General features: G+C 40.9%; 2 protein-coding genes across 7 annotated transcripts in view; one reads left to right on the forward strand and one right to left on the reverse strand.

Moving 5' to 3' along the window:
• The window catches only part of immp1l (inner mitochondrial membrane peptidase subunit 1), a 33,719-nt gene extending 27,563 nt beyond the window's left edge, over positions 1-6,156 (reverse strand). For 2 of the 4 annotated variants that reach the window (XM_077520008.1, XM_077520005.1), the window contains exons 1-2: positions 6,006-6,155; positions 5,787-5,853 (exon numbers count right to left, since the gene is read on the reverse strand). The gene's annotated coding sequence lies outside the window, so the exon portion shown is untranslated. Of the gene's footprint in view, positions 1-5,786; positions 5,854-6,005 lie in introns of all 4 variants that reach the window. The other 2 variants (XM_077520007.1, XM_077520006.1) reach the window with 2 other exon arrangements.
• elp4 (elongator acetyltransferase complex subunit 4) overlaps positions 6,155-26,682 on the forward strand; it is a 53,062-nt gene continuing 32,534 nt past the window's right edge. For all 3 annotated transcript variants that reach the window (XR_013283304.1, XM_077520004.1, XM_077520002.1), the window contains exons 1-8: positions 6,155-6,350; positions 7,255-7,290; positions 12,459-12,580; positions 14,908-15,042; positions 16,749-16,885; positions 19,755-19,842; positions 22,311-22,499; positions 26,212-26,320. Coding sequence is in view for 2 of the 3 variants with exons in the window: in XM_077520004.1 (XP_077376130.1) it covers positions 6,173-6,350; positions 7,255-7,290; positions 12,459-12,580; positions 14,908-15,042; positions 16,749-16,885; positions 19,755-19,842; positions 22,311-22,499; positions 26,212-26,320 (994 nt within the window). In the remaining variant the exon portion in view is untranslated. The remainder of the gene's footprint in view (positions 6,351-7,254; positions 7,291-12,458; positions 12,581-14,907; positions 15,043-16,748; positions 16,886-19,754; positions 19,843-22,310; positions 22,500-26,211; positions 26,321-26,682) is intronic.

The following is a 26,682-nucleotide window of genomic DNA, read 5'->3' on the forward strand; positions in this document are numbered from 1 at the left end:
GCCTGAAAAGTGTTAGGTTCTCGACCGTATAACACCATTTTCTTTAGAATTCCTCTGTTTGAAAGAAACTTTAAAGGTTCATGTGAATCACAAATCGGCAATACGGCCTCATTTTCAACTCTCTTTGCCACCATCTTTGTCAACTCGCCGCCTCCTCGTGCTTGCATAACGCACACTCAGACATGATCTCACGTAAGCTGTTTCTTCTGCTAGGTTGAGGATCAAAAATGTTTGCTACAGTGGACAGCCTCCCGTACAGCTGCCTTCATAGCAGCGTGTGACCCCCCCTCACTACCACCACTCCTCCTCCATTCCAGTGTGCATTCAGCAAAGGTGGGGATTAAGGGACTTTGCATAACAAGATCACACGGCCAGTGGTTGATATCAAGAGAGTCCATATGCAGTCGCCTGGTTTTCTGAGGCACCCTTTGTCATTGATAGTGTGTGCCGTGTGTGAACGCATGTGATGTGAATGTGCACAGACAATAACGTTGCCTATGTGGCTCATATAATGTGTATATAAGAGCTGCAGTGACTCCTTTGGGATGCAGCACAAGGTGGACAACCACAGGATCTCTATTACCTCTGATTCCCCGGAGTCAGCAAAGCCACACTATGTCTTGCCCCCTAATACCCAACACATATGTGTCAGCGCCGACATTAATCGAATACTGATTTACAGCTGTAAATTAACACAAAGTCGCTCTGCTAATCCAGGATTACACGCTAAACACGTTCATGGGAAAACAAAGAAAGTCAGCGCAGCCCTCACTGCAGAACCATCTGTGGCCACTGGCCTCCCACAGTCATGCCACAGTGCTACAGTGCAGAATAGAGGGGGATCCCGAATGAATAGCTCAACAGCAGCCGGTGACAACACCTTATTGTGTGTTTAACTCTGTTATCCTCTTAGCAAAGAAGCACAAGTGACAAATGACACATAATCATGTGAAGAAAACGCAAATGTGTGAATTTTTTGCTGTCGAAAGTGAGCAAAGAAAATCAGCTGCACCTGTCATCTGGGTTGATATTTGGAACGTCACTATGACATACGTGACAACAAAGCGGAAGTGACATGTCTAATGACAATTCAGGGCCCGACCGATTAATCCGCCAAAAACATTGGCCAAAAGGATATTTGCTGATTGTTATTGCCTTTTTGTACTCTAACCATTCCAAGCATTGGTCTCATTATTTAATACACTGAAATCTACACCTTAAACATGTTTATGTATAAAGAAATGTATTGATGAAGCCAGTCTAATTTGTACAAGCAATACATCGGTGAGCAAAGCAAGATGTGCAAGGAATTGACCTGGATGCCACCACTGCACAACCTAAATTCACATTTTTTTTTAAAAAGAATAACATTACAGTGCAACTGCAACATATATCAAGCCTAAATGTTAAATATGACACATTCAACTACTGGTAACACAAACACATTCGACAAGGATTAACCTCCTTATATGTTCTGCAAACGTTTGCACAATCACGTTCACGTTAAAGAAACTACTAGAGAATGATGTAGCAATAACTGCGATATTGCGATATCAAAATTGCATGCTATCACCGTCATCATTTTCAAGCAGCACATCTCCGTCAAAAAAATATGACTTCGCTCGCAACATCACAAAGATCATTTGCGCCGATGAGCCAATAGGAACACACGACACGCTGCGTGCTGTTTTTGTAATTCAAGATGGTGGAGAGCGGCAAACCAAGTGGCATGGATTTAGCAGAAAATTCCGAGGTTGAAATTGCAAATAAATGCCCTTCCAACTTTTAAATCTGATGTATGTACTTTGTTTGTGCAAATGATAAAAGGGGGAAAAGTCACAGACGATTGGCAGTATGCAAGTACTGCCATGCTACAACAATATTATGTGGTTCATATCGTGATAATATATCGTGAGCATTGGATATCATTAATTCCCTACTTACTGCTAAAGTTTAACTTGATAAGATCATTGATAAGCCTCATCTTGACACGGGTACAGTATATGCTCATATTCATATTGTGATTTATTCTCATAAAGCTATGACATGTATAACAATTGAACTCCCAAGTAATATTTAAACTTTATTCCGGTTGTTACAAACGTATGATTGGATTTCCATTACTTCATTCTTGTAGCATTACTTACTTTCTTTTTCGTGTGACCCCTAACACCTCTCTTTATAAAATGCTACATTAAAATGCTTATTTAATTTAGACATTAATGGGGACATCAGGAAATATTCCAATAGGAATTATAGCTACTGATCTCCAGGGAATGGAAACTGCCATTGGCTGAGTAGTGTTAATTGATATACATGGCCAGTCTATTAGAGCCACAAAGACAATCTCAATCCAAACAGCACACAAGGGCCTAGCGCTGGACTCCTTACACAACTAAATTAGGAAAACATGGGCTGAGAGAGAGCCAGGCAACAGGGGGGCTAAGAGGCTTACAAGCCCCTTGTCAGATATTCTTCTCCCTGAGGATCCCAGATGGAAGGGAGTCTGGAGGAGCAGGCAGCATCAGAGAGGCAACCATTCGCACCTCTGATGTCTTCCTCTGGGCAGCAGAAGGCAGAAGAGGGCGGGGCTTTGGTCCTGTCGCGCAAAGCTTAATTTGATCTTAATGCGGACAATAAAAGGGAGGTGGTTTGGCAATGAGGGGGGGGGGGGGGGGGGGTCTGTTTCAACTATCAGTGCAATCGGAGTTAATCCTGCTGATTTCGACACAGGCACCTGGCTGGATGGAGAGTGACAGATGCGAAAGTCACAGAGTTGTACGTCTAACCCCCATCTCTTCGAGATATGCCTCGTATTCAAGGCTTAATTGAAACCACTGATCTCCATATTGCTCTTTTCATTGTTGCTAACAGCAACACAGGCGTGAAACAGCTGAGCGAGGCTATTTGAGGAGGCGAGGGTTTAAACCTACAATCAATGGGTCAAGCCAGAGCAAATAATAGCCAAGTGATATGAATACAACTGCTATGAAGTGAAAGGAAGTGTGGTTTGACAGAGTCCCCAGCCAATTAAACTGAATGGAAAAAGTAGTCACTAAGCCTTATTGTATTGACCGCAAGCATACATGCGGTGGTGGCCTAGTGCTGAGAGAGCGGATAGATCTTATCTGATGTTGGATCACAGTGACAAAGGCGTTTGTGTTTTGCTTTGACCCGCTCCTGACAAAGACTACTATATTTTAACACTCGCGAATGACAGATAACGCAACCACAACACAAATCATGAAGTTTCCAAAGAGGATTTCCTTTTCCCCCCAAAATTTAAGAAAATAAATGCAGTTTCCACAGTTAATTAAATATCTATAGAGGGTTGAAGCCATTCAGATGATGTGAAGAGGTCAACTATTAAACCTAAATTAGAAGGTACCATCCTGTACATACTGTTCTTTTGTGCTTGGCATATTAGTTTCCTTCCATGGTTACTAACACAAATATGGTGCACGTTGATGATAATCTTGCATTCCTCAAACACAAAAACCTCTGGCAAATGGCAAAGATATAGTGAAGAAACCAAAACAGTAGAACCAGGAAAGGTCTGACATGTTATGACTACTGCTATTATATAGTACGATCAGATACAGCCCCTGGATAACCCTAACAAAAACACAAATGCACACATGTAATCAATGACACATGGAAAAATGCGGTTATTTTTGCACAATTAAACTGCAGCGCTTTCACCACCACACCCACAGCGGTTGGAATTGGATTCAAGAGAATTGGAGAAATTCGTTTACAGACGGCACTGAAAATGTGGAATGAGCACATCACAGGCAACAATGTGTTACATTTATAAGAAAGGTTTAACACAAAATCATGTTTCTATTAAATAAAACATTACATGATGCTAGTTTTGTCATATTTCGTGAGATGTCATTCAAAGTCTTAAATCACAGGCCACTTCCAATCAATAGGATTCCCACTTTAACAATGAGTAATTTTCCTAGACAGTTTAATAATCACTGCTGTGAGTTGTTGTCAAATTAGTCAATGCAGCTTCAGCGGGTCAAGGCAAACAGTAATTACTGTAGTTGGGACAATCAATATAGCCATAAATACTGGAAAACATGAATGAAAACAATTTAGCTTTTGTAGATTTCTGTCAAGAAAAAAAAGAAGTGTTTTTTTGTTTTTGTTTTGTTTTTTGTCCAAGCCCTTATCTATGGAATCCAATTCGTAACAGGTGAAAAAAGGAAGTTAAAATCGCTGCTCGAGTTTTTCATGAGTTTGAAGTCTCATTTAATACACTTGACAAAATTTAACAACACTTTCTGGTGTGTCAAATTTACACAACATATTTATTTTAACTTTACAGGGACTTTATTTGCTACATGACTGCTCCTTTTTTGTAAGTGGCGCATTACATCCAAAAAAAAAGATAGGATAACAAGACATTAAATGGACATAAATCTCAAACCACACCCATACATTGTAATGATGTAATAGCTCTTAACAAGTATTGGACATCAACATCTTTGGAGGGGTTCCTTATAATGACTAAACATAGCTCACTTTCCAGTGTAAATTTTGTTCTTATTTTGTTAACATTAGTCAACATTAGTCAACATTATACCGAGTCGGTTACTGTACTTTTATCTGTATTGGGCATTCTAACATTTGCCAACTCTTTCACCAACTGATTGATGCTTGAGGGAATCCTGCAGCTTTAAATTCATATTCCTGCATGTTGAACTACACAATGCGGGACTTCCTCCTGCTGAGAAGCAGGTCAGTCAGAGCATCTTATTCGTCTCAAATGGGGCTAGTGTCGTCAGTCATGATATATTCCCTTGGTCCTCTGTCAGGACATATAAATCTCAGTGTCGCTGTCAAAACAGCGGGGCTGCCTTTGCTGAGAGCGTTTGTAAAGTGAGCAGTTGGGCAATAGTTTCCTCTGGAGCCTTACAGTATCCTGTGATCTTGTGCTGCCTCTGGCCTCTATTTGACACACAAAGCTATTCTCCAGCTGTCTTAAGGAATACACTCATCACTTGTCACTTATTCAGTGTTAAAAGTGGTCATTAAACCAAGGAAACCCACCTTAACACTCACAGAAATGATTAGCATCGGCTTGTATGACACTCCAAGTTCTTAAAGATGTTCAAGTGCTTCTCTATCGCCAATGAACATTTACCTATATTTACAAATTAAAACTGCACTTTAATTGAACCCATTGTTAGGTACACCAGCAGCATCTAATAAGATCCGATGCAAAAGCTACGTCAATAAACAGTCCTGACTCCTTAGCAAACAAATTAACAGTGGCACTTTTCAGTCAGCACTGACCAACTCCAAGCCCTACAATCCAAATTTGTTGCTCGCTACACTGTTCATTAACATTATTACCATGGCTAAACATAGCTCTTTAACAATACATTTTTAATGTTGTAGTTTATAGTGTTTTACTAGGAGACACTACACTCGTGTATTCCTAATATTTTGACCTTCCAATAGGACTAAAGGATTAAGAAATATTTTTGCTTGAAATAGATAACTCCTTGCTTTCACTGGAGTGCTGCTAGCATTATATATATTTTTTTGTAAATATTTACTTTTTGAAACAGCTTGTGTTTGGAATATTATAGAATGTGCGTATTACTGTCTACTTAAGTAACTGCTTATGGTATATTAATCTTCTTAATTTGATTTCAGACACTCAAACGCAAACCAGATGTTATACTCTGCCCACATATCTACACACAAATGGTAGCGTAACCGATCATTACACTACATATACGGTTCACACTTGATTGTTAAACACTCACTCCAAATCCTCACTTCAGCTGGAATCAGTTCTACAAATCCAATGTTATGATCTGGACCTGTCGAGTCCTGCAGGAGACAAACATTGAGCCGACAAGGTCTTACTTGGGCATAGCGATACGACAGTATACTTAATAAAGAGTTTAATATTTGTAGGCTGCAGGTAAATTAGAGGGAGAAAAGAAAATTCATGTGCCGTAGTGAATGTTAGCTTTGCTCACCTGAATAAACGGAGAGCTTCACTGCTCAGTCCCAGCATTTGTTATCATGGCGCTTCAACCGTCACATTGCAACAAGAGCTCTTCTCATTTGTCGCGAGTACCAACGTCTTTTGTGATTGGACAGCGCGCTCCAAAACACGGAAGCCGTCATCTCGCTTCAGAGCAGTATGGCAGCCTCCGTCAGCAGTGCGTGTAAACCCTCTGTCGAACGTGTGCCGTCGAATACGACGAGTTTTCAAAAGAAGACGAGGAGCAAGTTGTTAAGCATACCTGGCACAAGGCTCTCGGTGCAAAACGGACAGCTTTTGGTTTCGACCGGTGTCACGTCGCTCGACTATCTGCTCGGTCAGTCTGCTGAGATGTCATATGAGCTTGCGCTCCAGCAACACTGAAATCAGCACATGCATGTGTTGCTGTAGTTTTTATTTATTTATTTATTTTTATGTTAGTCGTTCACTTGTCCAATTCAGGTTTAATAGGTAAAACGTCCCGTTTGTGTTCTTTGACACGACATGGACATAGATAGCATTTCATACGTATATGGTGGCTTGCTAGACTATAAATTCAAATATAAACATTTACTATTGATTAATTCGTTACCTAATGGGATTTAATACTAAAATGCAAGCTAATATTTTTTTTTCTAAATTGAACCGAAGCTGTTACATTGTTGATGGTATTTGAAAATTCACAAGAGGCATGCCAAGAAATGGATAATAAAGAACCCCCAGTCCCCGACCACAAATGTAATATTCAATGCAGAAATTCCAGTAGAGGGATGTGTAAATGCCTGCTATTTAATTAAGAGTTTAAGAGATTGTTTGATCATTCATATTTTATTCAAATTGTGACTGATTAAAGCTAATATACATATTTTAACAACTTTAAACCTAATTTTGCACCCCATATAAATAATTTGGATGCCTCTCATGTCAAGAACCTTTTTGAAACTGAGAGCTACTTCTTGGTTACTGATTAATCTGAACGGCTACCAATTTTATACCCACTTCTGAAATACCCAATTTGGTCAAACGGCCTTTAATAATCATTTTTTATGTCATTAACAAGCTAATATCGGTTTAGGAAGACCCTTGTTGTGGCTATTACAAAACCAAGAGGGGTAAATAAGAGTAGAAATACATGTCTCTGTTTTGTAATGCATGAGAGACTGAATGAAAGATAATCGAAATATAATAAGGAGCATTTATTATGTTGCACTTATTCTTTGTTTGTTTGCTTTTTTTAACAGGTGGTGGTCTAGCAGTTGGAACAGTGCTTCTCATAGGTGAGACTCTATGTCAATCTTATTAACGCCTTAGCTGATTATTGTGTTCTGGCATAATTATTGACCATACTTATGACTTCCTGTTCAATGACATATCTTAGGCGGATAGTTGAAGTCAAGAAGTACACATTTCTTGATGAGGTTTGCTCAATTTTGTTAGATGAACAGAATTAAATGGGTGGGAGCAAGGCAAATGTAGCTGTGTAAAGCACAGTGTCCAAACTATGGTTCGAGGGCCATTTGTGGCCCGTTATCTATTCTTTTAGTGGCCCGCAGCATGTACTAACAATTTTTTTTACATGACCTACAATGCTATTAAAAAAAATATATATATATATATATATATATATATATATATATATATATATATATATATATATATATATATATATATATATATTATATTATACTTGGTCCTCAAGTATAATAGATTCCTCTTGCTTTTGTTCTGAATGTGGAGATGAGATTCAAATGATGCACAGTGAAGGGAGGGGCGGATCTATTCTAATGGGATACAGGGCCACTCCGAAATCCTTAAACAAAAAGCATAATATTTTGCCATTGCTTCAACTGTTCTTTGTAGTTGAGAGGCTTCATCTAAGCCTTTTGTATAAAAACATAAAAAACATACAAATACGTCTTTGGGGCACAATACATTTAAAATGGAACATTTATACGTTTTTGGGAGCAAATGAGTTCATCAGCTTCAACCTTTTTTCAGGGAATCAGATGCTATTGATAATTTTACGTTGAATGTTCATACGCACTGCCTCATATAATGAAAGAAAAGGAATTTTGAGTCGTGTGTTGTTTTCAGGTTACATAGCTTTGCAAACAGAAAATGCAAACTGTTGAAAAGTGCTTTCATATGAATGATTAAAATGGCAGTCTATGAAAACTCTCACATCGCATAAGAGTAAGAATAGGTCCAAAGCTTTTTGGTACTCAATGATTGAGTCTCAGTTTTGCTCTTGAATGTATTGAATGAGACACAAAATACTCAATTTGCCTCGCAAACTGAGAAGCGAAACCGCTTATTTTGAGCTTTGTTATATCTTTAGTGGTCCAGCAGGTCCTTTGTCATCTTTTTTTTTCTGTGGAACGGGAATAAGACGAATAACCTGGTTCTTTTTCACTTGGATTCCAGGTAACCTTTAATAAATATGCTCCCCGAGCAGATGTGCTTTTTAGAATCAAAGCACGTGTATTGTTGAAACGAAAATGTCTTCCTGTGGATCATTATTATCAACATTCAAAATAGACAAGGCTGTGCGCGCTAATAGACACTAAGGTTAGCATATTCTTGTTTTCACTTGAAGCTGCAAATGTGTGTATCCAAGACCTATACCAAACTGATGATATTGCTTTGCCCTTTAATTCATCCCCCCAATCGATGCAGGAGTCGATGATTACACACTAATGCGTTCTTCCCTTCCATTTTGTGAATCAATGCACGGTTGGTTTCATCTGGTAATGAGAGACACAGTAAAGGTGAAATGTGTGTGTGTGTGTGTATGTGTTCTGTTTGTCTCTAAAAGAGCTGTGTGTGTGCATCTGTTTTGCTTAGTGTATTGTGTGCGTGTGTGTGTGTGTGTTCAGAGGGAGTTTGGAGTGTGTGTTTGTTTATGTTTGTTTCAGGCAGTCGTCTCCTACAGTCTGCCCCTTGAGCTCTGATGGCCTGTTTGTGAGAGTCAGACATAAAATTATCAGACCGCTCTTGTCTGCCTTTGAAGTGTCTTGAGCTGTCTGTCCAGATTTGTCAACTTGGGGAGGGGAGGGAGGGGGGGTGCAGTATGGCTGCTGTCTGAGGATCTCGCATCTCTTAGAGCCCTCTGTAAGAGGAGGAACAAAGCTCTTATGTGTGCTCTTTTACTACATCAGCATTTGTTGAGGATTTGCTTATGCGCAGGACGGCCGTTAAGTTATTTTGCGTGTCTCTGAAAATTTTTGGGGGGCAAGCGGAAAATATTTGTGAAGGTAGAATCTTGAGGGACAATAAAGCTTGAAGGGTGTCTCTCGTCTTGTTGCTGCCTGTTTGCTCAGCTCTGCTCCACAACATGATTATTCCACAAGAGGACACTGCAGCAAATGTTGTCAACACACAATTATGAAGAGCCTGCCTCCCCTAAGCTACTTTTTTTTTTTTTTTTTTTTAACTTACGGTACTTTTACATTTCACAGTTTAGTCTTTATTTAAAAAAAAAATAAAAAAATCCTATTAGTTCGTCAAGATGCACTTTTAAAATATGCTACACCCAGTTGGCGATTAACAGGCCATTGATATGTTCGATACCACTTTTTCTTCCCACACCAATACCAGCATGAATACTCAACTCGAGTAGTCGCAGATACCAAGTACCGATACCGCTAGTACTTTCGATGCATAACATATGCCCAAAACAATGACAGATCATTTTACAGAAAGACCTATATCCCAGTATAGCATTTTCGCTTAAAATTGCATGCCCCTCCATGTTAAAAAACTGGCAATAAGTTGAAACTGGGAAAAAAAAGAGAAGTGAAACTGAAAACCTGTGACACTCGTGGGCTGTTTGGGGGGGAGAAAGCGTAAAAAAAAACAAAAAAACTGCAGATTGGCATTGAAAAAAACAATCCAAAAAAAATGGTTAAAGAAGATAGTGGTTTTTTTTATGTTTGTATTTTATTTTTCAATACAACCTTTTACAATGCCAATCCTTGTTTCAATGTCAATGCAGCTTTTTCCACAATGACATTTATGTTTTTTCAATACCAAATCTTATTGTCAGTGTTGTGGCTCCATACAAGTGTGAAGTACTATCATATTGTGAAATGGCAAAAATAAAAAAGAATACAATATTGGATAGTGCAAAAAAAAAAAAGAAAAAACGTAACCTTTTGAGGAAAAAGTCCTGTTTTTCTTTGATATTTTCATATTACTCCATTATCCATATAAAGCCTACATTTATTGTATGAATATCAAAATGCTCACAAAAGCTAATGTTTATGATGAAGTTTAACTTGACAAGATCCTCAGCACTACTTTGTAATAAATCAGATATACAGTATAGTACATTTATGCTCATAATATTTTGGGCTAAAAATGTGTGGATTGCTTTAGGACAGTATATGATCAAAAAATTAAAAACAAAAATGTAAATGTATAGTTATCAGTTATACTGTAATATCACATTGAGGTCTTGGAAGTGGGAAAACACAATGACCTAGATATTTTCTCTCCTCCTTCCGCGGCTTCAGCTAATATGATTCAGGAGTCTTGCACTCCCCCTGGTTGAAAGCAAATAAGCTGGAGGCCTTCCCCACTTTACCAAACCTTTGTCACCATAAGCAAAAAGGGGGTGGGGGAGTCAAAATCATCCCATAACTATCCAGATCGACTGATCTACCTTGAAGATATGACTTTGCCCCCCACCCCCCCTGTTGCTCCATACCCTGAACCGCTAGCCCCACCCTTTACCCCCCGCCTCTGCAGCCTAATGACTCCTGGAGGTTCCATTTGTAAGGCTCCCATAGAAACACAGCCACAATAGGCCCCATCTTGAGAGGGCCCATCTGGGAGTCTTTGTGGGGCCTGCTGAAAGCCACAAAGGCCTGCTGACCTAGAAAGCCATCAATAAGTGAACAGGGAGCCCCGCCGACAACAAATTGAAGAGCCGTGGAATTTCCTGGGCCATCCCCGGTCCGTAGGTGAGGACATAGACTGGGTACGTGGGAGGCGGAATTCCCCGGATGCTGGAGGATGACACATCAGGATGTCATTCCCAAGCTGTCGACTGCATGCCCGTTACCTTTAACTGTCACTGCCGCCTTTTGTCCGCCTGCCCACTTGTTGTCATTGTTTGGAGAAGCCTATGAAATCTTTACAAAATGCTGATTGTGACAGGAAGCAGCTGTGGCATGCTGGGCAGAGTTATGTGTCCTGCTTGGGGGGTGTCACGGTGATGATTCTTTTCGCTTTGTTTTGTTTATTTGGTTTGTAGTGTGGAATGGCCTGGTGGCCACTTTGTGTTTAATAAGCAAGTGTACCTATGGGACTCATTTGGTAGACCAAATGATGTTTATTGAAAAATTGATGGCTTGCATTCAGAGGAGTGCTCAAACGCAGATCTCCAAGAGCAGACTGTTGTCTGCTTGCCAGTAGGGCGGTAATCACACGGAGAGAGGCGAGGTTTTACTGAACGTTTTACTTCCGCGTTAGAAAACTAACTAGCAAAACGCCTAATATTTCATAAAAATGTACAGCACCATGGTCATCATGATCATTGTTTTCCGTAAAAGCAGAAGTTTGCGAATGTCTTATTTTGATAGCAGCCAAATATAATCAGTCAGCTTTCATGGAGGACTACAGAAATCAGAATATCTTCTATTAAAGGACTAAAATTCAGACAATTTAAAATAATAATTGATTATCAATATATTGACTTGACTCTGCTATTTAACAAGGGTCCTCACAGCTTTCAGAACTACCTCTCAAGTTGGGACCTTTATAGACCACGTAAATTGGGTCGTTCGAAGGGTGCAGCCCCTGCGACCACACATTCCTTCAAATACACTTCATGTGAGTTATATGTCAGATGCCATTACCAAGGACCACGCTTCCTCTGCCTCCTGCTCACTGTTTACCTACCTGCCAACTAGGGTACCTATGGAAAGCCTCAGGTGAAGACAGTGAGGTGTGAGTATGGCTGAGTCCTTGCCAAAACCTTGACAAGAGAGTTGAAATAAAATGCACACTGTGTGATCATCACATCACGCAGTAACACCTACAGTGGGTCATTGTGCCACATCGAGTGCCGTCGATGTTCCTAAGTTAGCCAAATCCTTACACCAATTATAGTCAGACACCGTGATGTGGTCATGAAGTGCTGAACTCAAAGATGTGACATGAAGGAACGGTCAGAATAGACAGACAAGATCCTGTATACGCTATGATCGACTCCTTGTTTAAGTTACATGACATGAAGGTGAGATGTCGGAATCGTTTCCTTGGAGTCTGTAGTCATTCACTTCATTTTTTTTCTTTCCAATGTACCTGATATTTTAACTTTTTGTGTATCACTGTAATGGCATATGATTTTTGTGAGTTTTTTTTTTTTTTGTTTTCTGTTGGAAATAAACTAACCAAGCGCACATCTGAAATGTTGCCAACCCTTGTTTCTTTTCACCAGAGGAGGACCGTTATGATAGCTACTCTCGTATGATCCTAAAATACTTCCTGGCAGAAGGAGTGGTGTGTCAACATGAACTCTTCCTAGCGGCGGCGCAAGATCACCCGAATGACATCTTCCAGGTATATGAGCGCAATTGGTGTCGGTTTCTGTTTTGGCTGGAAAGTCCATGTAAACAAAACAAATCCGCTCTATTTGCCATATATTAAAAAGGCCAAACATAATCTTCAATCACACGCAGTTTTAAAGTCAATCCGTCAGCTGTCAGTGTACAGTTTAAACAATAATGAAGGAACACAGTCCTCGAGATGTGTCCAGGTCAGCGGGGGTATTGCAAAGGTCGCGGGTGGCACGGTTGTGCCATTGTTTAACTGTTTCCCGATGCATTGCTGTGTGAAGAGGCCTGCAGTCCCAGAAGCTAACTGCCAGCCAAAATATGGGAGGTGGGCCTCTCTCGCACTGATTGATAGTGGGAGGGGTCACAGCCTCACCCTCTCTTTACATATCAAAGGTTTATTAAGACAGGGGCACTCTCAATGGGGATATATCAACATTATTTAGTGTTTTCACCGCTATAAACAGTTAGCCAATTCTCAATGCTGAGGTGGACATTAATGCAAAATCATGATGGAATTTGGGATAAAATTGAACACCATCTTAATTCATTGTCCCAATTCCTTCCTTAGGATTTATTTTATTTATTTATTTATTTTTTTAAACCTGGATGTTATTTACTCCCATGTTTTATTTAGGATCATATGTTAATGCTAATTATTAATACACTACAATTGATAATTGTCAGTTGCTACAACAATATTTGTCTTTCTTATATGTATACACTTGTATTTGTTTAGAAACCAAGATAAAAGAGTTTCATGTTTCTGTGTGTTATTCTCTAACTCAACTTTTCTCATTCTCTAACTCAATTTTACAGCTATTTTGTTTTTGAATAAAGAAAATGCCACATCACTGCATTTCTTGCATTGAGCAGTCTATAAATGTTGACCCAATTTCACAGCCATAAGCCATAATTAAAAAATAAATAAGTAAATAAAAACAATAAATCCAACATTCAGAGGCTGTGACCTGCCAAATGTAATGACTTGAATATAAGCTGTTAGTGGCTCAAACGACTTAAATATCAGTCAGATCCGACATCTTTTAGGAATCCAAAGGAACAAATTGTAATAGGATCGTACATAAGCCTATCAAATTACCACCTGCTCCGGGGAGATTTGACAGAGATATAAGCCTCTGGAGCACGTTAAATAGGATTTGCAATGTTAAATTCAAATTGCTGTCAAATGTGCAATCAATATCAGAATTTTAGGGCTGCCACACACTGTGTGATGCTTCCGAATCCGGCTAAGACCCAACCATCAAAAAAACAAAAAACAAAAACAAAATGACAGTTGGCCTCTCGCTTCCGCACAATGGATGGTTTAGCATAGGAACTTCTTACGATGTCCCATATGACTTTTTTTTTTTATTTTTTTTTTAAATCCATTAAACTCATTCACTGCCAGTCATTATAGAAAATTTTTACATTTCCAATACTCACGTGATATTACATTCAATAATTATATATAAACCGAATCTACCAAATAACAGAATAGACTCCCTACTTTTTGTCCCGTCCCGTTCTTTTATAATTGACAGCAGAAAAATGTAGGTTTGCCAAAATACAGCCATTTCTCCCATGGACTCTGAAACTGTGTTTATTTCCTATAAAATGGGGCAATGATGTCATCTACCGGTGGTTGGGCATCAGTAAAGTTGTTTCCAAGTTTGATATTTACAGTGGAGCATGCTCAGATTCGCCCCCATTTAGCACCGCTCTAAAAAATACAATTGACAAGTATACTTGTCAAAGGCAGTGAATGAGTTAAAAAATGGAATGCAGGTTACTACAGAAAAAGTATATGGACAAGAATAGAGATGGAAAAAATGGGGATGTCAGAAATTGATTTTTTGCCTATTTGAAAGCTTCTGTGCATTTTGATTGTGGATATCAAATGATTTGATTGGCTTCTTCGGTCTTAAAGAGCCTGAGTCCTGCAGGTTTTAGATATTTCCGTCAGCCAACACAGCTGATTCATTTAATCAGCTCATCAGCAAGCTCTGCAGAATGATCCTGATCTTTAGAATCAGCTGTGTATAGCAGGACGGAAACATGTAAAACCTGCAAGACTCTGGCCCTCAAGAACCATGAGTGAGGCAGCCAATATGCGACATCGCAGGTAGGGTTTTACACAAAAAACATAATCAGTGTTTGACTTGGGAGCGCAGGATTGTAAATATTACACTGTATTAACAATTTAAAAAAAAAAAAAAAAAACTCGACATATCACACCTAAATGGATATCCTGAAATGTGTGATTGCGGGGGGAAAAAACAACAACAACATTTCAACATTAACTTAACATCTACTCTTCATGGCTGTGCACAGGAGCTTCCTGATCCTATTTTAGATGATGTTGTCATGCACCAACCCGCGGAGCAGCCTCGACTCTCTTGTGAGCCTCAGGGCAGTTTAGATGCCATGAAGATTGCCTGGCGTTATCAGAATCTCCCAAAAGTACAGGTAATCTGATAATGCAGTGTATTTTTGTGGTTATATATACTGTACATTTTACTGGTTGCACTATCAATGTTATATTTCAGATTATGATTTGAGACTTTCTGAATCTGGACATGGTGTTTGTTTGTTTTTTTTGTTTAGTTTTTTTTTTTTTTTTTTTACAATTGTCTCCACCACTAAATCCATGAGTATTCTGGATTTCTTTGTGGAGTGAATGAGGCCTCAGCCTCTCTTTTCAGAGCTGGAGCAGATTACTCACACTTAGCTGGCAATAGGTAGGCTTTTCACTGGTCCCCAGCCCTCATACACACACGCCTGCACCCCTGCTTAGCCTGGGAAACAAGAGTACTTTGCAGCCTGCGCATTGACATGTCTGCTCGCTCAACCCTACGACCCAGACCTGCGCCTCTGTCTTCTCCCAAATCCCTGCCTTTCCCCCTGCTAGGGTCGGCAGGCCTACGCGCTTTCTTCCGCTTTGAGTAGAGGTGACCCCCCCCTCTCTGTTATATTGCGCTGCTCTCTCCCCCCTTTTGGTCGATAATCCATATCGCTATGTGGATTAGCAACACCGCAGTGTATCCCTGGGGATCCTCTCCCTCTTTCTCTCGCCCTGGAAACTTCTTTATATCTGTGTCCTTTCGTCACCTCTCCCCCTTCCCCTGTAAAATCGTCTTTACAAACCACTGGTAAGCCCCACCAGAGGATTTGCATCCCAAATTCACCCCCAGAGTCAACGCTTACGTTCCCCTTACACACACCTCTCCCGGCAAATGCCTACTGTGTCTCGTTCCCGATGAAGACATCAGATCAAAGGTGAGGCTGTCAGGGCGGGGAAGGAACGCTAAGCGGGTTGCCCGGCTCACAAAAAGAAGATGAGCCCCTGAGCCCCCCTCCTGCCCCGCTGACCTCCTCGTCCCCGCTAGGAGAAGGACACACCGGGGGCCCTAATCCAGATTAGGAGTAGATTAAGGGTGCCTCTAACAATGGAATCCCTGGTTTCACTGAGAGAGAGGAGCTCAAACTCTCTCTTTCAGCTGCAGGAAAACATCCGCCTTCCCCTGCGTCCCTGACACGTTTTCTTTCAAAGCCAGAAGTGGACATTTATGTGAAGAAATGATTAGGAGCGAGTTGCTGGTGGTTGTTTAACTTCTCGGTTGCAGCAATGTTGAGGAATGACCCATAAACAATGCAATTGCATTACCATGCTGTTGTGGAGCACCCTTATTTAACATATTAGAAAAACAAATATGACTATTTTCTCATGTAATCCTCTTTTGCATTTGATAAAAATGTGTTGTTGAAAGAAGGCGGCTAGCTGTGGTTGACGGTTTTCATTTGGAATTTGTGTACGGTGCGTCACACTGTCGTCTTCTGTCTGCAGTGCCGATGCAGGACATATGATTTTTTTTCATATGTGGAAAACAAGTCACGTTATTTTACAGCGTCTTTCCAATATGTGGATTTCTAGCAGTGCAATTTTGGCCAAAGTAGTATCTCAGTACTGTATCTTCATTTTGGATTTTTTTTTTTTCCTTCTAATCGTCAATGAAAGTGTACTGTATTTGAATGCATAAGAAAATTATGAATATGGACACGGTGTTCATTTTTACATTTTATTCTAAGAAATACTTTTTAAAAACTCTTAACTGTCTTTAGAGTCCTATTGTCTCAACATTATACTTTTTTTTTTTTTTTTCCCCCGCCCTCAGAGTGGTCTTGCATCCTCGTCTCGGTTCGGCCACTATTATGACGTTTCCAAAACAATGGAGCCAGAAATCCGCCAGGCAGCCAAGTGCCACCACTTCTACCTTCCAGAACATCCCAGCCACACATCAGCCACACACAGGTAAAGCAACACGACATCGTCCGCAGAACACTAGCAAACCAATGAGACACCATCCTGAGAACACATGCAAAATACGCGCGGCATTGTCGACAAAATGCATTTATACAACAAAGACGTTGCTATAGAGAACTCGTGAGTAAGCATGGCATTGTTTGCACACTAGAAGCAAACCAGGTATGTCAGCAGACCAAAGTAATAAAGCCTTTAATTTGGAAACCTAGAAGAAGAAAAAAAGGTGTTTGGTTTTAAAAGAGTTTAATTTTACTTCAGTGAAACCCATTTTATGGTGGGGCATACATTCTAGACCCACCCACAATAGGTGAAAATCTGAGACTATATTTAAAAAAAAAAAAAAAAAAAAAAGAGGGGTTATAGGTAGCATTCTCAAATTCTATCACATTTTAAACACTAAAACATTTTATGCATAAAATATATAGAAAATACTAGGGATGCTTTATACTACTTTTTTTTTTTTTTTCAGACTAATACGAGTACCGTATTTTCTGGACTATAAGTCACACTTTTTTTCATCGGTTTGCCGTTCCTGCGACTTGTACAGTACATAAAAAATATATACTGGGGGTTAGAGGTAGGCTACTGATACCTTGAAATAGCGCCGGGTATCAGCCCGTTTCCGATACCTGGTATTAGTACTCGCTCATCTCTAGAAAATACTGTATGGCAGCCACTTTGTTGTGTTGCAGTAATGTGCTTTATTGTTCTCCCGACATTGAATAAACAACTTAAAAAAATCTATCTGTCACAGTGTCTCTCCTTTCCGACATGTGAGGGTATAACAGTAAGTATTCGGTGTAAACCACCACCACCAAAAAAAAAAAAAGGCCACCCTTCAAGTCCCACTGCAGACAAAAATGGCAACACGTTTTTGGAGAGATTCGACACCCGCTCCCTGACTACTGCCGAGGTGCCCTTGAGCATGGCAATGCCACCACCCCTAAATCTGAAGGGGTGCAACACTGTTTGTACACAAATATACTGTACAGCAAGTTGAGGGAATATAATAAGTATTATAATGAAAAAAAAAAAATCACTAATTGGGATTATTGCTTACATTGGCAAAAAATAAAGCGTCCTAGGTCTGCATGCTAATGCATTGAGGGATTATTGCCGTTTTAGCAGCTGAAACAAATGAATAAAAATCTGCCCTAAGTAGCTTTGCCACTGGCCTAAAAGGTTCGGCCTCTCGGAAAAGTTGTGTATGCCTATTCAAATAAGGGTCGTGTTTGCTCAGCAAACTGTTTGATTTCGCCCGCGTTGAGTGTACTTAGGGTTCAGAGGTCATGCAGACTCTTTACTCAGAGAGTGCTGCTGAGCACACAAGGGCACACGAAGAGGCACACTCACTCGCTGGGTAAATACAGCAATCTGGAGCACAGAGGATGAGGAGGCGGCTTTATAGAGTCTCTCTTTATTTTGGCAAACACATCACCAGTGCAAATACATTAAATGTTGCGGGTACACATTTGAACCGACAAAGTGCACCGCATAGGTTAACATAAATATTACGAAATCAATAAATAATAAATAATGTCTTCTCGTTATTACATTTCCGTGTGGTTGTCTTTGGGGCATCTCTGTGGGTTTGATCATCAAGACATTTAAACGGCAGGAAGCTACACCTGCACAGCACCATTGTGCCCGCAGCCCCGCCCCGTCACCGCTGCACATACATAGACACGCGCATTACACGCACACGCATGTGCCAGACGAACTCGAAGCAGGCTTCTCCCCCTTGCACGTGTCCACAGCCCCATGTCGCTACCCTAGCTGTTAAATTGCTCCGTTTCACTTGAAGGCATAATTGGCACAAATTGCTCTCTAGGTGATACAGATCCTGTTGTTTAAGACTAAGCATCCCCCCCCCCGTTCCCCTTCAAGATAGAGGAGCATCGAGATAAAGAAGCTTCCCCGTGTATGATCCTAATTAGCCGACGCGCTAGCCCCTGTAGCTAAGCACCTAGACCTTATTGGTACCTAAATGAGGGGTGCTCAGTAGGGGCAGCTGACATACAATGACGTCCAACACAATGGCTGCCAAGCAGAGACAACCTTTCACTCAAGTGCTTGTCAAACCATCCTCCCCCAACCCCTTCCTCCGAGCAGGGGCATGGGCAGAGAGGCCTGGGAGGGTAGGTGTCCCTCTTTCACCAAAACCAGCTCTATCATTAGTCCCAGCGGGGTCAGGAGGCACCATTGTTGCGCTGAATAAATGAAATGGAGTACATGGATATACTTGGCACAAGTGTAATCGACACAAGTGTGTATTACTTTTCCTAATGCGGGGGCTATTGATGTGTGACCGATATACGCGTATCAGCTCTTCGCAGCCCGCGGGTCAAATTGATAAGTGACACTGCAGCCCACTGTGACTCAGTGCAGACTGGTCATTAAAAATGGCAGGGCGTTCTTATTAAGTGGAGGGCCTTGTGTAAAAAAAGACGGGGTTAACATTCCTATTGGCCGCCCAATAAGCACGAACGGCGGTGTGTGCGCTTTGTCAGTGGTGCAGATGTTACCCTTGATTAAACACCAAAATGCTGTCCAATCTTAGTATTAGATTTCAGCATAAGCACATCTCATACGTCTGTCTTGTCTGTGTGTCTAGGCACGATCGAAACCTCGGGGGAGCTGACAGAGAACCAGTCATGTTGTAATTTAATCAAGCAAATAAATTAATTGGATCTCTTGATAGTGGCTCCAGAAAAGCACAGTCAGGAGTAGCATGCTGCAATCATAGCGGATTAATCCACCACGCTGATAGGCTTGGCCCAGTTTTATCAAGATTGTGTCAATTAATAAGAGCTTTTTCCTTTCTGTCTCGTCTCCACTTTCTGCTCTTTATTTCCAGTCCCGTGCTTGAATCCTATGCTGCGTTGCTGAAATCCATTGAAGAGGTCATATGCAGGGAGGGCTTCAATGTGGCAGCAGCGCCCATGGTAAGAGGCAGAATAGAAAGGCCACTTTCCATAGTGGCATGAAATCATGTGTGTTTGATGATTTGAAATCCACTTTTTGCAATCAGATTTTTTGATTTTGAATATCCGTTATTTAGATTTAGTGCACGGAAAAAAAACACCTTGGTTTTTTAGCCCTTTTTCATAATTCAAACTAAATGATATATTGAATAATTATTTCACTCAAAGCTCCTTTTTAAAATAATTTGTGTTGTAACTCAACCATGAAATTATCCTGATCCATTGACAAAAGTTCTTTGATTAACTTTTTTTTATTTTATTTTTTTATTTTATTTTATACAATTTGGAACGTAACATTGCAGTAAACTTTGTCATCATGGGACATGGGCTGCACGTGTGCATTTTGCCTGCATTCATTTTTGGTAAAGATCAAATCTTGCCACACCTGCTAGTAAAAATGTGTTTGAATTGTAAATTCACATTAGTTTATGTATACTTTTTTTACCAGGAGTATCTAGCGCCACTCAACTCCCTGGCCAAAGTTCATGCTAGTCAATTCTCTTCCAACACAATTTCAGGGGTCTTTTGTGAAACGTGAGATGGGGGAAGCAACAGAACTGTGAGCCTGGCTGTTATTATTTAAATGTCCTATATGGTCGGCAGCCTCTTGCCCTTGGCTGTACTTTACTGGAACGGTTCCCGCAATGTTTCTATAGGCTAAAGTATAGGAGTTAATTCTGGGCTCTCTTTCTGATGTTGCCACAGCAACGTTCATGTTACCAAAGTTCTCCCCCCGTTGCGCTCCAGTCATCAAATTAGAGTCTCATTTGATGCTCTGAGTTTGCATGGTAACAAAGAGAGGGCATATCTAATTATGACAAGTACCCACATACACATATAAAGCTTACGGTAAGACAGGAAGCATTTATTTGTTTTTGTGTAGTTTCCGGTGTCCCTCCGCAGGGAAACTGTGAGCCAACTGTGAAAAAACGCAAACAATAAGGTTTATTTTCCTTAGATTCCTGCGATAGTTCTCCTTAACGAATCTTAGGTCACACTATAAGGAGAGGAAGTGATGGCAAGTGGGGTGGAGGCAATTTTGGGAGGGTCTACATAATAGGAGAGGAGGGCTGAAGCGGGCAAGGAGAAGCGTAAAAAGAAAAAGCGAGCAGATTTAAGCCGGGCTTCGTAAATAACTCGTGGCTCTCACCTCAATAATCAGGAGACATCTCGAAGAAACCCCAAATAAAAGGCAATTGTACTAAAGGTTAAAACCCTCTCACAGTTTTGGACAAGCTCCTCCATTCTCTCACTTTCCGTGATATATATCCCACTGCTATTTTTCTCCGTCTTCATAGGAGTGGGATAGCGTTGATCCCTTGTTTTGGGGTGGGGTGTTTCAAGGGAAGTCATTCCAGCCTCACCAAGGCCCCCTTGGCCGTCGAGCCTGGCTTTGGTGCCAAGAATGTGCTGGGGTTTCTGGGTGGCGGCCATATTGGAAGCCTGTCTGACAGGTCCATTGTGCGTGTGTCAGATGGCCTCTGTGATTGGGCAGTTGTGTCCACTCATGTTTGGGCACTGTATTGCGATCGTCTGTACTGCTGAGCCGACTGTCCAGACTCATATGGAGTTTGGGAGTACAACCCAAAACACAGCACCTATAATTAAAAACGACAAGCTGTTACTCCTCGTATATACTGTGTGAACTTGGAATTGAATCAGTATTGTTATTTTGTTCATCTGCTGACTTGGTGATGTTTTAATCATCATTTATGAGGAGCGTTAAACAAAAAATGACAGATTTCTATTCAATTTTGTGGAAGGAACTTGGGCCAAAGAAGAATGTGTTTGTTAAAATTGGCTACAACTCTGGGTATTATTCGTAAATGTTAATAATTACAATTCAAGCATATGTAATTGGTAAGCTTCTACAAACGTTTTGAATATTGTGTTTTGATTTATTTGTAGCAAAGAATGTACACTTGCTTACAGAAGTATTGCAACAGTCAATTCTCTCATTTGTTGCTGTAGACTGACAACATCAATCAAAAGTTGAACATATGAGTTAAGATCAATAAATATTTCAGCTTTCATTTTCAGATATTTACATCTGTATCTGACAAGGCACTTTGAAGAAAGCCGTATTTGTAAGAGCACCAAAAATATCAAAACATCAAAAATATTGTCATAGATACTCAAAATAGAGTTAAGGGAACGTAAGTTGTAATTTTCCTTCAAAATTAGCTGCAATAAGCCTCATAGTCAGTCTCCAGCCTTAAACCATATAGAGCATGCGTTTTAACTACTAAAGGGAGGGAAAGAAAGGAATAACCCTGAAAACCAAAACAACTAAAATAGTCTTTGTGAAATCCTTATATGTCAAGTCTACAGCAAACATAAAGCCACTGACCTCCCTGTTCAGTTACTTTCAGAAGGTTGTGTAATATTAATTAGTGTTTTTTCTTTTATTTTTGTTTTGCCAATTTTAGACAAAGTCACGGAACATCCTGCGTATCGGGCTTCACTCCCTCGGTTCGCCCCTGTGGGACGATGACCTGTGTTGCCAGAGCAACCCAAAAAAAAGCCACGCCCTCACTACCTTTCTCTATGGGCTGCGGGCTTTGCTGAGGTCATCGCTCTCAGTTGCAGTAGTTACTGTGCCGTCACACCTCATTCAGGTAAGACGTCAGATCAAGTATAAACGGATAATATCAGACGGCATCGTTTTTTGTTGTTTTTTTTGCGCTGATTGATAAATTTCACCTGACTCATCCATTATGGACAGTTTGCTTTTGTGCGGATGGGATATAATCAGGGCACGTAATTTGAAATCATGTGTAAGGGGGTGTCCACTCGACGCAGTGGGTCAGTGTCACTGTGGCTCGACTCGGGCCTGCAAAAGATCTCTTCCTCTCACATCATTCTTCAACAGGCCGTTTCCAGTCAACACTCCATGCAGAGCCATCTAAATCTTCATGTTCGTTAGCTTGCTTTTAATTATATCATGCTATTTCAAATTGAAAGTGTTTGTGCATGTGTTTTATTGTCTTGTAAATATCCCCGCGGGTAAGTTGTGTCTCAGGGTGTACATGTGTGTTTTAGAAGGGGGTTGCGGGAGTGTGCTCACATGAATCTGTGTCCAGTCTGGCCTCTCAGTGTGAAGGTGGAGTCATCTGCTGAGGCATATGGCAAAGCACAGACCTCCCCCGGACAGTAGACCAAAGAGGCACAATCACCAGAGGAGCCAATTGAGACTTTCTGCCGGCGTTAACATCTTGTAGACCGTTCTTGAACTCTTGCACCGCCCTTCTGTAGAGCAGCCATACTAATGTCCAGATTCGTTATCAGACTTGCAAGACAAAAAAAAAATAAATGAGCGGGGAAGTGTAACTTTGAGAACAGCTGTGTTGTCTCAACATGCTCTGGCTCCACGCCGATGTACTCAGTGCTCTACGGCCTTGGCTTCGTCAAAAAAGGTATACTGGCTAACTAGCAGATGTCAGCTGTGGTGGGAGCGGTCCCCAAGTCCCCCATCCGGCCTGGCCTCCAATCCCCCTTAATCTATGTCCTCCTCCTCATCCTCCCCGGTGATCGAAGAGGAGGAGGGATTCAGGAGTAACTTTAGAATTTTCTTGCAATCACCAGACTAGAGTTCAGCTAGTAGATGCTAGTCAACTGGATTTCGCATGTTTTTTAAATCAAACTGTCTTTGATTTTGTAATTAGCTCAGTCAGCTAAATCTGGACCTTAAAAAGACGGTCTCGTGCGATAGCAGTGGGCTAACTGGCCAACACCGCCGTGGTCCCACTATTCATTATTGAGCAGTTTGGGAAAGCTGAGCCACTCACTGAAAGCCTTCTCCATCTGAAACATTAATTAGGCTTGTCCTGGTGGTACTTCATTCTACTATCGCTTGCTACCACACCCATCCTTACAAAAAAAGCACACACTTTTTCCCCTTAAAATTTGTCCACATACACCTCACCTGCTTGTCAGACTAAGTGGTTTTCTGACCCATGCATAGACACTCACTTGCCAATTTATGAGGTACATCCAGATAAATTAGACCAAAATGTAACTTCAGAGAAGTGTTGAAACTATGTGTTGGTCATCTTAAAGGCTGTAGTTGTTGGCTGATAGTGCCAGCTAGGGTTGTTTATTTATTTATTTATTTATTTTTTATATATATGAATTGGTATGACATGACTTAAAGAGCACAATATTAAGGAGCATATACTTACCTGACTTACAGTCAGGATTTGACTGTAGAATCCCATCTTAGTATGGTCCATCTAACCATTATTAGTAGGCCTATCCATGTAGTGCAGCAACATGCTCCTTATGGGTTGAACTAATGATGACGCTTAGTTCTGTAAAAGAGGTTAATTTTTAATTTAGTTGTCATCGGTGGAACTGTCAAAATTTCTTACAGTTACTATTACTGTATTCATCAAATACTGTTTTTTTGGGGGGGGGTTTAAGAGTCTGTATATTCCCATTTGATATCACATTTCTGGAGAAGACAATTGCATATACCTGTTTTATTTCCCCAGCCTTAGAACTGATTTATTTATTGTGCTGTGTGCAGTTTTTACTCAGTTTAAAGGTGAAATAAGGTGAAGTGCTGAAATAATCCATGACAGAAAGCCAAGCTGTAATGTTATATTAAATTTGGGTTTGCTTATGAGAGAAAAGGCATGTACAAAGACAACTTTGAGAAATATGCATTATAGTTATTTAAACCTAAAAATCTGTGATCTGATCAACAAGAGTTCAAATGCAATGTGACTTGCATGAATCTAAGAAATATAAACCTTACGTTATTTTTTATTTCATTATTTTGGATAAATGGCACTTGTCAGAAAATTTTAAGGCAATACACTTTATTTTTTTTACAAACACAACTTACTTTGACATAGGCATTTCACTGACTTGTGTTTTTTTCTACAGGTCCTTATTATTGCTTGTGTAATTGTATATTTTGTGTGTATTTTGCTTTGTCGGAAAGACTCATGTCACGACGTAGTGACACTTGTCTCCATTTCACTAGTCTTTGCCAATTAAACTGGGCCACACCCAGGAAGTCACAAGTACACACGTTCTCTGCGTAACCCCACACACAAATGAATCGCTTTGTGATTACCTTAATTTGTTAATTTTATTGAATGATTTGATTCAAAAGTCGTATTATTGGGCAATATTTGAAGTTTCACATTTCTGTTGTATATTTTTGTCTATTTGACTTTATGACATCTATTTAAAAAAATACTAATTTAGAAGTTGTTTAGACGTTACTCATTACTTAAGTATTTTATTTTTGTGTTATTTTTTTTTTTTAGCACTGAGTTGTTTGGAAGACCACGTTTTTCGGAAATAATCATATTATTCTAAAATTACAGTAGTCTAACTTGAGTAAAAATTTTGGACAAGCTACCTACCTCTGCCTCACAGGGGTTGCAGGTTCATTTCAGTCATGTTATTCGAAAGTAACTGTACTCTTACTTAACGTACAATTTCGGCAACTCGACCCATCTCTGTGCCTTTTCAAGGCCTCCGTGTACAAAGTTTTAGTCCATCGTTATTGACCACAGTTAGTGTTGTGAATAATTTGTCGTAGCCAAACTTACACAGGCTTTTAATTGCATGCGTGCAAGTGACCTCAGATACCCCGTAAGTGCTAGCAGCCTTGGCTGGTGGGATGTGCATTCTTTAAAAGTAGGACAAAAATGAAAAGGCTGAAGAAAGAGGGGGGGAAAGACATGAAGGTATGAAAACTGCATTAGGCTGTGGCAGCCAGCACACAGAGAAGGATTTGAATCATTCAGGAGGCAAAGGGATTAATAATGCAGCACTCCCTCTCTCCCGCCATCCCAATGTCCCTCGCTCTCCCCTCCTCCACTCCTGTTATTCTCTGCCTCCACCCTTTTTGTGTAGTTCACGTTCACATTTCTTCCTACCTACTGTATTCACCCCCAGATTGTTTCTCTCATTCTTTCACTCTCTCTGACTCACCTATCTCATGCTCTCCAAGTCCCTTACCCAACCAGTAGGGGGAGCTCTCCTCATCAAGCTTCTAATGATTGCTTCCACTTCTCCGCTGACCTCTCCTGCTGAAAGCAGGTTTGGGATTACATACTGAAGTGAAATCATTATGGAATTTTGCTTATTGACTTTTCTATCACTACATGGGTCATATGTGTGTTCTCGGTGCACATGAGTTTGTCTTGCTCCGGCCTCATCTGTTAAACCGTCCATCTCACATCACCGTCACCTGAGCCCAAGGGCTGGAGTGACCTGGCCACGGGAATGATGACCTAATTTAATTGTAACACTGGTGGCCCGTCAGGAGGCTGTTAATTACCTGCCCGTGTTCCTCTCTCCGTCCTACAGAACACGTCTCTAATGGGCAGCGTAACCCGGCTATGTGACAATGCCATCGCCTTGGAATCATTCAAAGGCTCCGAGAGGGAGACCAGCCCACTCTACAAAGATTACCATGGTAAGAACACACACTCCCTTCTTATCTCTCCGTCTCGGTTCTATCAAACACACACATGCACACAGGCAGTGAGTGCATTAAGGCTCTGGCCGGGCTGCGGATAGAGGCAGGGCAGCCCCCTTGCAGGCCAGGCTGTCAGTGCGCGTTAGTGTGCTGCTGCTCAATCAGACGTGCTCCTCAGTAGACAGGCCGGGGGGGATTCAGCTGCCACGCTGTACCCCCTCCTCCTCGCACCCTCGCCCCCTCCATCCCTGCCTCCCCTCCCTCCCTCCAGCAGAGCCTCTCTCTCTCTCCTCTCTCGCCCCCTCACCATCCCCAGTCCCACACCCCTGAGGCTGTGGAGCAGAGCTGGCCAACACTGG

Source organism: Festucalex cinctus, chromosome 4 (assembly GCF_051991245.1).
Source record: "Festucalex cinctus isolate MCC-2025b chromosome 4, RoL_Fcin_1.0, whole genome shotgun sequence".
Lineage (NCBI taxonomy): Eukaryota > Metazoa > Chordata > Actinopteri > Syngnathiformes > Syngnathidae > Festucalex > Festucalex cinctus.